At 31.3% G+C, this 12020-nt stretch overlaps 1 protein-coding gene across 1 annotated transcript; it reads left to right on the top strand.

The window, feature by feature from the left end:
• The first annotated feature begins 452 nt into the window (after nucleotides 1–452).
• LOC144840914 (uncharacterized) lies at nucleotides 453–11437 on the top strand. Its single transcript, XM_078697002.1, has 12 exons — nucleotides 453–540; nucleotides 1320–1441; nucleotides 4979–5050; nucleotides 5452–5559; nucleotides 5920–5994; nucleotides 6275–6449; nucleotides 6624–6829; nucleotides 6936–6995; nucleotides 7521–7724; nucleotides 7898–8038; nucleotides 8257–9942; nucleotides 11305–11437. The coding sequence occupies exons 1-12, from the start codon at nucleotides 483–485 to the stop codon at nucleotides 11413–11415; spliced, it is 3018 nt and encodes a 1005-aa protein (XP_078553128.1). The 5' UTR covers nucleotides 453–482; the 3' UTR covers nucleotides 11416–11437.
• The last annotated feature ends 583 nt before the right edge of the window (nucleotides 11438–12020 follow it).

Genomic DNA, 12020 nt, shown 5'->3' with positions numbered 1-12020 from the left:
GTACAATATAATATGTGTTTGTTTTCCCTATTCAAGGTTGGATTATAATGATCTAAATTTGATTTTCCCACATAATCATGTATGTTAGATGCATTAGTTTCAGTTCAAACAATGTGTGTGATATTGAATTTTTGTTTTCAAATCAAATTAAGCCCTGTGACTAATTCATGTTTAAAACAAATAAAATATCCTTGAATTTGCAATCAGCAAATTGAAACAATAAACCTATTATTAGGCAGATACTTCCTACAATAGATGTAATAGATAGACCTTCACACACCGATAAAAACATGTCAAAATACCAACAATTTAAAAAAAATAAAATAAAACCAGTTTATTATTTTATATAACTTTCAGTCACTATGACACTCCAAAACCATCTTTATTTTGGTATCAAATCTCTCCTTTTTTTCTTTATTCATTGATTTTATACAATTCTAATTGTGTTTAAGATTTTATTTTATCATATTTTTTAGTCTAACATGTCATCAATCAAAGTAGATGAGCAGAAGTCACTTTCTCAAACCAAGTGTATTGCAGGTAGGCAGTTTTAAAGTTGTACTTTTACATTTTTTTGAGAAACAAAACTTTTATATAAATGGAATTTTCCACTCTGTGTACTGTACTTAATTCAAATTTGGTTGGTCTGTTGGTCAATAAAATGCATGATCTCATATGAGGACACCAAGTTATTGTTGAATTGGTAGTTTTAAAAAAACCCATTTTTGCAGGTGTAATGGGAACTTCCAATACTCCTGACATGTCTGCTGTTTGCATGAATAAGGAAACGCATAACCGAAAATAGCATAATACCTTCCTGATTAGTCCAGGGTTCATGGTAATTGCAAGTTATTACACCTCAATAGAAAGCAATACCCTGGATATGTCTGCAATCAAAGGCTATCATTACAGATGTGAATTAAGACTAATGGCATAATTATATATGTGAATTAACGTGACATTTTACACTATATATATTATTAATATTATTAATAATATTTTTTAAAAGCAATATTTAAAAATATGAATTAATAAATAAAAATATTGAGTGAATTATTATTTCAATTTGATGTCTATCATTATAGATGCAAATTAAGTCTAATGTCTTGATTATATTTATGTGAATTAATGTGTGACATTTTACACTATAAATTATATATCATGATTAATATTATTTTTAAAAAGTAATATTTTAACTCGAAAGTTTGATGGTACTGGTATCATACATAATATTTTAAAATATGAATATGTTAATAAATAAACATATTCATTGAATAATTATTTAAATTTGATGTCTTAAAAAATGTGCTTTTTCGTAGAGGATGTCATGGAAACTGAACATTCACTTCCAACAGAAAAGCCTCATGTTTATAGTCAAGCTGAAAACTTTTGTTTGAAAACAAAGATCTTTGAGGCTATCGAAGAATTGAAGATGAGACGGGTAAATACTATCACATGAAACATCAATTCTTCATGATAATTTATTTGTATTATGCCCTATTACATTTCTGTATTTGAATATGTAGCAATAATTAATCTTTAAATTTAATGTAATTCTTACATTTATTTTGGTTGGAGATACTTAATATTAATAATATTTATTATTTATTTAAATAATATTAGTGATAACAAGATGCTGTTTGTCCATTTTACAGTTTTGCCAAAAAAATAGGACCTTATTAATGTTCAGGTACTTAGCTTTGAATGTAGCTTTTAAAATAAAGTCTCCAATATCTTTTAATAGGGTGTGTATTACTATTGATCTCATTTCTGTATTTGATCACTTTAGCATCTGCATAAATGTATTAATATACCTACCACACAGAAAATTATATTCTACTTTGTGAAAAAAAAAACTTGCTACCTGATTTTTAAATGTACTTTGAAATTAGATCCAAACAAATTAGGCTATTGATTGGTGTTTCCTTTTTAAATTTTAAACTAGCTATATAAAGAAATGACTGAACAGTAATGTTATTTTCCTTAAAATTACAATTTTTATTTTAAAAAAAAAAACAATTATATTTATTAAAAACAGGCTTATTAAGATAAGATAGAATAGCTTTATTTATCCACAAGTGGAAATTATGATATTGATAGATAATAGATAAACTCATCTCTTCAGAGAAGCATAATCACACGCTACTACTTGCACATATCTTGGAAAACACAGCGCTTTGAAACCTTTGTCTCTTTATAAATGTTATTTATTATTATTATTATAATTATAGTATATATGTTAACTATACAATATCCCATAATTATAAAAAATATATACATCTAAGTGGTCTTAGTTCCATATAACTGATTACCGGATTTTGTGATTCCATGCATGACTTTCCACACGTATATAATTTTTTAACTAACTTAACCGTACATCCGTTCTGATCCTGTTCTTCCTCTGTCTTTTCCATGATCTTATTTCCAAATTGATTTAAATAGATTACCAAAATTGTAAATTATAATTCATATATTTGTATATTTTATATAAGTACTGTACCTCCTATATAAAGTGGTATGAACTTGATTTTTAGCCAATTATATCTAAGTGTTGCATGTTAGAGTTCAGAAGGATAATAAACAGAAATAGAAATAGATTCCTTTGATTAAAATAGATTATCATTCAATTATAATAATGATACTTCTTGTAATTGTAATTCATACTAGACATGAAACTCGTCACTTTGACGAGTTAGTTATCCGCACAACGACAAACGCCACGTGCACGTCATACGTTGGAATATTGCACACAGATAAAGATTATGGCATTATGACAAGAACTGAAGAATATGATATGCTGTTAGTGCTGAATTCTGTCAATTTGTGTCATATAGTATATACATGCAAAGAGTATAATCTGTATACATATTACATACAGTGTAGAATAGGTGAAATTACGGGACCCGCCATTTATTCCAATTTTTAACATGGCGACGGTATCAAAATGAAACACTTAAATAGCAATTTCTGGAGGAAATTATCTCAGGAACAACATATTAACGTGTAGAAGAAATTTGAATACGTAAAATATAGATGCGCACCCTTTTAAATGTGATGAACTATTACGCAAAATATGAAAATACGACTTTTTTTATTCAACTGGCCATATGATGACGTCACAACATCCGATTGGCAAAATGTTTACATGAATTCGTATCTACAATCCAATAGCTTCCAGAAAACGTTTTAATCGTGATTATCACATTTTATTCTTACGAGCTATTACAGATTAAAATTTACTGTAAAGATGAAATTAATGACCCACGTAATTAAAATTTTTAGGCATGATGACGTCATAAAAATTAAAATATTTTTATCTCATGCTAAAGAAAGTTGATTGACCTACACAATATATAAATTTAGGAGAAAAAGGAATACAGATAAGCATGATGCGCTCCATTGAATGTGATGAGCAATAACGAAAGAGACAAAAATCCTATATTTTACATTCGTGTGGCCATACGATGACGTCACAATGTTTTTTTAGCCTTATCGATGCATGATCCGATATCTACAACTCATCAACTTCTAGATTTTGTAATAAAAATAAACGGTTCACGGTTTACTTTAGAAACTATGACTGTTTAAAAAAAGACATAATTTTGACGATTTTTTAAGCTTTTTCATAAAAAACGCGCACGAATTGTCTAATTCAACGTGTTCATATGGCGTTATTTAAACTGGAAAAGGTCTAAATTGTTTTCAAAATTACTAGGAAAGACTTGAAAAATATAATTCAAGAGAAAAAAATATGTTTTTAACGCTACGTGCGCACCGCGTGCGTAAAAAATTGTGCGCCCGTGGGAATTTTTGACATGCTCAAAATGACAAGAAACGCATAAAAAGTTGATTAGAAATTAATTTTGCGCATTTTGAAATTTTAAATGCGCGTGCGCGCGTAACTTCTTGTGAAACATGCCATTTTTAATCCGTAGAAAGTTTGCCCCTGATATGACTTAAATTTTGTCAAAGTGTCAATACTAAATGACTTTTGGTTTTTAATCTATAATCAATCATTGAAATTCATAAAATTGCGCGTAAGTCACGTTGCGCAACTATGACGTCATTCAAAAATAGGAGGTGCACAACTTCACGTAAATGCCCATATGTTGTCAAAGTTATGAAATGTTATGTTTACACATTTTAGAGAAACGCGACTCACAAAAAGGAAGGAAGGATCCAAGAATAATACAGAAAAAAACTATTGATCCCATACAATAACAAGGAGTTATCCGCTTGGTATACCAAGCGGATAACTAATTATGTCATGTTATTATAAAAGTACATTATGCGGGTTCTCATAACAGAGTCTCTAAGCATGTCACATTTTATGTTTCCATATGCAGAGTTTTTACAATGAATTGAGTACTTTTGGCAGACTTGGCTTGCCATAGAGTTACAGTACACAGTACTGTAACTGAAACAAGGTGTTAAATATGTTTGATCCTAAAAATAATCTCCCCATGCCATTTTTGCGGTTTATGAATTGCTACTTAGAATAATTGAATATTTTTAAGAATAATAGTATACTGTACAAACAAAATAGTTCAATTTAGGCCTGAATTTGAGACACTAAATTGAATTTGATGGTTTTTAGTGTTTTTTTGTTTGTCTTACATGGGTTCGTCCCACTTTTATTTCCATATACAGTACATTTTTTTCTTTTTAAGTTGTATATGATCGCTTTACATATTTTAACTTCTATTAATATTTTTAAATATGTTTACATATATATTTTAACTTTTATTTTTATAATAGTCCATGAACATATATATTTTCTTATCATTAAAATGCTTTTTTAAATTTAAATATAAATAATTAGATTGTTAGGGCACTTAAGCTCTGTGTACACTATCTAACTAGTTATAACAAAATATGGTAGTGATGTGACTTCATCATGTCCATATATGGGCACATCACATTTTTCACATAAAGTTTGATTGTGTAGGCAGAACTTCATATCTATTTTTTTTTTTAGGAAATGCACGCTGAAGCTGAAGAAAAAGTTCAACAACTTCTTCAAGCAAATCTAAACCTTCAAAAGATGGTGGTAATGATTGGTTTTGTATTGTTCATTGCTATTAATATGATAAGAAGTCTGATACATGTATCATACACTGTGCAGTATACAGTACAGCATAGTAAAAAGTATAGTAATAGTATACTGTGCAGTACAGGAATACACAGTACAGTATGATTTGACCTTGAAATTGATTTAGTAAACACCTAATAAATAATAGTATCTAAACTAGGGCTTAGGGTGACATTGACATGTTGCCCACCAATCCCAGTGCCCTTGGTTCAAGCAGGTATATCTCAAAAGCTTAACTTCCTGAGTTCCTTGAGATTTTTGCAGAGCTAGCATATATTGCCTATTCTATGTTAATGAAGTTCTACTAATACTAACATTTAAGTTTATTTTTATAAATCTGTTAATTGTTTTTAAAAAAGGATGCAGAGAAGAAGTTAAACTTGATTCAGGTTGATACTCATAACCTACAGCTGACTGACCTAAAAAAGGCTTTCAATGATGAACTCTTGTCTATAAAGGAAGACAAGGTATTAACAAGTTATCTCAATGAATTTAGTAAGATTTAAGTGATGCCAGATATTAAGATACAGGTGTTAAAACAGGAAAGAAACTAGATTAATTGAGGAGCAGAACTTATTCAGTGGTAGATCCAGAATTTTGAAGTAGGGGTGAGGGAGCTAAAAAAAGCAAAATGAAGTGCTAAACTGAACCTAATGTCATAAGTCCCCTTTTATCTGACTATGTAATTAAGGTCTAGGGATTTTTTGTATTTATCTTTTTTTGATAATTTAAGATACATTATTTATATACAGTATAGTATTCATTCTATTATTTAATGTGAATATTCAATAATCGACACAAATATTTGATTTCATAATAAAATAAAGGAAAAACATGTGCAGTTGGCTGGAACAGCTGAAAAGGAAGTTCTGAAACTAAGAGATGAGATCCGTGGAATGCTGGTGAGTTCTAATGTTCCAGAACAGTTTTAAGATGTTAAAAACTATGAATGGTTTGTAAATTATTTAGAAACTAAAACTGTATTGTATTGAATTGTTTGGATGTCTGTACTGTTCAAGCAATCTACTTGCTCAAAACAAAAATGTCTGGGTTGTCAGAATTGTATATGAATAAGATAAAGAAATGGAAATTATTTTAGTTATCCAGTTTGGAATTAGATGACTCAATTTCTCATAGGACATTTACCGGTTTGCATCATGTTTCTTTATAATAATTGTGTAGTTAAACAAGTATTCGCTGGAAAAACATGTACAAGAACTGGAGAGGGCCATCGACTATCAAGACACTGCCCGTACTGATCACAACAGTCAGTTAGTAGATCTCGAACACAAGTGTAAACAGATTAATGTGCAAAGATCAACCTTAGAAGAGATGTTTGAGCAATTCCAAAAGAATGGTAGGATACCAATATATATAAAGAAAGTATTATTTGTCTATATTTACCAATGATTGAGAATCAATTTCAATCATTGTCCCATAGGTAACCTACGATATAGGTCTACTATATATACATTTCTTGTTGGGAGTTTATTTGGTTGTTTCTTAGAATCTGTTATATGTTTCTAAATAGTTAAAAGTGCGTTCGAGTTTAACAGAAAACTTGAATACATCAGTAATCATCGGCAGTGTCAGGTCAATGAGTTGCAGTCAAAGCTTGAACAGCAGCATGATGACTTGATGGAGGCTAGAGCTAAGCTTGAAGCTAGGCCTAGTCCAGGTACAGAACTGAGCCATTTGAAAACTCAAGAGGACATGTTTCACAAGGAACTACAGGCAGTAGGCTTTTAATTGTTCTATTTACCCTCTAATGTTGCTACTCAATAATTTAATACATTTAAGGATGATATAAAAATGATACTGTATTACACAAATTATTTTCCAGAAAGATAAATTATGCGATCAACTCTTGAAACATGTAGAAGAAATCCGAAATGACCGCACGGTAAGCCTCACCATTCTTATTTTGTGTGTAGTACTTCTGGTACTAATCAAAGGTTACACTCCATTCACTTTCCTGGTATATCTTCCTAAAGGAAAAGTCAATTGAATTTCCAGAAGTATCCACTTAAAGCCAATTCTTATTATTCTACACTAGTAAACCTTAAGCTCTGGCCACACTATCAAATAGTTTAAAAGGAAAACGCGTGATGTGCCCAAATATGGTAGTGATATGATATCATTTCCATATATGGGCACATCTGACATTTTTGTCACAAAAAAGTTTGATAGTGTAGACAGAGCTTTAAGAAAAGCTTACCATTTCCATTACTGTTTCCTTGTGTCAGTTGACAAAACTGCAAAAAAAAAAATTTTGTTAAATAGGTAGTAATAGTAGCCTAAGTTATACAATGTAAGACAATTTAGCTTTAAATTAGTACATTTTAATGTATACAGTAGTAGGCCTATATTTGTGCTAAAGAGCGACAATGCAAATAACGTCATGCCAGTATCATTGATATTATTACAGAAAACGTTGTCTTCGCTATCTGACGCTCATTCCTTGATCGATCACTATGTCAAAGAAAAAGAGGTAAATGATGTAGTAGAAGTGAAATACCAACATCTTCTGAATGATCACGAGGTTCTCAAAGACAGCTGGGAAGAAAAGAGTAAACTGTGTCAATCACTTCAGCAATTGTTTGAAGAAAAGGAAACGCATTGGTTAAAGAAGGTCAATCTTTGATTTATTAACTAATGTTTCAATGTATTTGCATGTTGGTAAAGTGTGGTTTCTAGTTATAAACTTGAAATCACATACTTCACATAATAGTATGATGATCTTGACATTAAGTGTGGTTTACATGAACTCTGAAACTTAAATCTTTTGTCTTCCTTTGTTTCCAGAAAGAAGAATTAACAGACACTCTATCAACTTATCAGAAAAAATGTGATGATTTAACAAAATCGTCCGATAAACTTGAAGAGCTTAAAGAGTATTATTGCAGGATGTACGAAGATTCCCAATTAAACTCTCACACACTTCAGGTATTAGTAATAAAAAACACACTAAGTAAGCCTACTTCCTTAACAATGGTGCTTACTGTAAGTACCATTTACAGTTTATTTATTTTCTTAGTTTTCGTTTCTGTTTTCATTATACACAGATTAAAACTCTGTATTTATATTTTAGGCCTATTTCAGTTTTTTACTGCTGTGAGAGGTTTTCTTTTTATGTTAAAAATGTATTGCAATTTCATTCACAGGAATCTATTACTAAAAGTAATACTTGTTCAAAAGATATGCCATCAACTACATCGCAGACAACTCAAACACATGGGTTTGAGGCATCTGATGATGTTTTTGATGATGTTCATCAAAATAAGGACAGAAATGCAGAAAATATTAAGAATATTCAAAGTGAGTCTGACAGTGGAATTAAAGAAGTGAATATGAAGAGCCTAAGTGGTATTCCTTGTCTGATCGACAGAATTCAAAATAAAAATCCAGATCTTGCATCTTACTACAATTCTACAATTGATGACAATAGTGAGGCGAGTGTCAAAGTTATGGCATCAGCCAAAGATGAAGATATTGCCAATCTTGGTAGTTGTAAAATGAAAGAAAATGTTAGGCCTACAACTAAACCTGTTGACTTTTGTCAAAACGAGCAAAATATTAAAACTTTATCACTTGATAAAAATATCTCTAATGAAATGGATAAAAACAAGGATCAACACAATCAACCAACTATTTCCATAACAGAACCCTCTGAAACAGATGAAGTTGCCAGTTTATCAGAAATGTCCCCAGAATTTGAAGTCTCTAAAGATATTGGTAACTATATGACTAAGTTAACTCTTAATGATCTATCAACTAATGATGTAAGCCTACTGCCAAAACCATACAAGCCTAAAACATTACAAACAATAAATCCCATAGACGTACCAAATACTATCAGTAACTGTAGGCCTACTAGCCATAAAAATGTTCCAGATTCTGCTAGTACTAGGCCTATAGGTTTACTACTGCCAGAGCCCTACATGCCTAAACCATTTCAAACAAGTCCTCTAGTAGGCCTACCAGATGCGGGTAAAATCAGTCGGAAAAGTAATCTGGATTCTGCTAATACAATACGACTGCCAGAGACGAAGAAGAGAAGTCCCGTACCATATACTAGTAAAAGCAGCCAGAAAAGTGGTCTAAATTCTGCTAGCACTATATTAACAGAGACGTGCAAGCTTGGAACATTGCAGAAAAGTCCCGTGATACCACGTGTGGTTGGAAGTAGCCAGAGAAGTGTTTCTTATCTTAATAAAGAAATACGATGTCTCGAGACTGAAACATCATCAACTGGTTCTGGTTCTCCCAAACTATCAACTAAAAGCGATATACCCAGTGGTGATGAGAAGGTGCAAAGACAAATAGACATCAGTCAGTGTACCGATACAACCTTCAAAGGAAAACTATTTTCTAATAATTCGACAAGTAAAATACAGGCGCTAGAACAAATTCAGACGGTGCAGACTTCTGAATGTGAACTTACGACAGATTTGGTTGTCAGCTGTAAGATTGCTAGAAGTGATCTTGATCATATTAGTCAGCAATGGGAAGAAGAAAAGCAATCGCAGAAACAATGCACTCAGCGAACATCTTTTGATGATAAAGATGGAAACGATTATACTGTAACAAACCAGTCGTATGAAGAAGAAAAGGAATCATGGACAGACTTGTCCACCGCGGTGAACCAAGGAATTACTTTACAAGATGACATATCTAAACATAGTCAGGGAAAAGATTCGCAGAATCAGCATCTACTTCCTTGCCAAATAGTTGATCTTAAGCGAATCAACACTTTTCCAGTAGATTTTCCAGTAGAAGAGAAGAAAGTAAAACTACAACCGATTGTTGTTGCAGATGAACTCAACTTAAGAATGAGCTCGACACAACAGGTTAATTTATTTCATTTATTTTTTGTCCAAATCCTTTATTTGAAACATTAAGTCAGTATTGAAATATATGCATTGGCCCCACTGTTATTCGCCATCACATGATCTCACACTTAGGCCTTAAGAGAAGCAGAGAGTAGCCTATCTATTTAATTGAGACGACCAACCAAATAGGCCATATTTCCCTCATATTTTGGTCCTGTTGGTATTTGATTTCATGGGTTAAATGTTATAGTTCAATTAAAAATCAATCCACTGTAGTTAAGTACTGTCATTATGCTAGTTTTGGGTACCACTATGTGTCTGACACCAAAGTAACAGTATGCCTATCATACGCCTACGTAAATTTAATTTAACCCAAACAGCATTGGATTCTTTATTTCTATCAATCGGAAACTCCTTGTCGAAATTCGTATGACGTCAGTGATAGGATAGTAGATTTCCATCACATTTTCAATTCTGTTAATTACATTCGATAAACACCTTATTATACAAGCCGACAGGAAGTAATAGGCCTACCATTAAAATAGATATCCATATCGCGCTGTATCCATAACTACAGTGACCTATTGGGAAGTTGTCGGATTTATTTAACCCTATAAACCTTCTACATAAATATCATCTGCGTCAGATGTGAAGATTGTATTGCCTACCACCTGCCGGTGATAAACTCCAAATACGATTCGTGAATTAAAAAAAATTAATATTTGTGTAATAATGTCTACAGTGTTAACCACACCCGATTTCCACAACCCATAATTATAGGAAGTAGTTCGTATCAGGGCACGGCCATTGAACTATGAACTATATTAAAGATGTATTGTCCCCCAAAAACATGAAAAATGAAGATTAATAAAATCAGACTTTAAATATGCCATTTTGTAGGTTTATAATAATAAATTCATTTCTGTAAAAAAAAAAAATATATTATTGTCTGACAGACGATTTAGGTATTTTTTGCTTTAAATTACATTTTTTCAAGTAAATCATTTTTTTTCAATCCAGTTTTTGGTCAAAGTGAATAACTATTATGTGGAATTAAAATAGCATATTTCAAAAAAATGTGAACAAAAAATGTTTATGGGGACAATATATTTTTAATATTTTACATATACGTTTTCCTGATTATTTGGGAACTCAATTATCATTTATTATTCCCTGTGTATGTCAACTGTAGTAGAGGTTCGATTTTATTCATGTACTTCAGAAATAAAGTTGTTGATAATTGATATCATATTTTGATCATCATATTTTGTAAGAAATGTAGGCTATCTGTATGTCTTGAAACTTTTCCCTAATTCTACCTTCTGGGAGTTCCCAGGCTGTGATCTGTAACCGTTTTATTGTTTTCTTTTTATTTCTAAGGTGTCTGGTTGCTCTCAACAACAATTGTTTTCAGACGATGATGACGACGAGTTGAACAACGACATCGCAAATAAAATTCAACACATCATATCATCACCAACAATTGATTAGCTTTTTACGTGGTTATTATTCCATGGTTTTAAATAATGCTTGATTTACGATGATGATGATGATGATGAAGAAATCATTCGTTGGTTGATTAATACTCCTCCGCAGGTTAATATTTCTCTGATTAATGATTTTAGGAATTCCAATCCCAGTTATGGCGTATAATATAATTCTTTTGTAGTTGTACAGTAGGGCGAGATAATGCAGAACACATCCAACATTTTGTTTGTTTGTTTTACAACTGCTTGGTGTCGTGTGCCCTTCTTCTCTATGACGGGCCTACACGTCGGTTTCATGGAATACATAACGGTATATCCATAGATACATATTTCTATGGAGGTCTATATTTCAAAAGCATGAACTAATAAATTGTTGTAGTACAAACTCCAATGTGTTGTTTTAAATCGCAATTCATAGTTTTCGGTATTTATAAACATTTTAAATGATATAGACTTTGAATTTGGTGTTTTAACTTAAATTATGAGAAACGTTAAATATTAAATAGTATTTATCAGAAACAAAAAGTATTGTTTGAGATGTTAGTAGTTTATATTTGTGTATTTTACGAATAAGGCCTAACCATAATAGTAGGCCTGCTACTTTATTGA

Source organism: Antedon bifida, chromosome 4 (assembly GCF_963402885.1).
Source record: "Antedon bifida chromosome 4, ecAntBifi1.1, whole genome shotgun sequence".
NCBI classification, from domain to species: Eukaryota; Metazoa; Echinodermata; class Crinoidea; order Comatulida; family Antedonidae; genus Antedon; species Antedon bifida.
The sequence above is the reverse complement of the archived record's forward strand: the minus strand, read 5'-3'. Positions and strand labels throughout refer to the sequence as shown.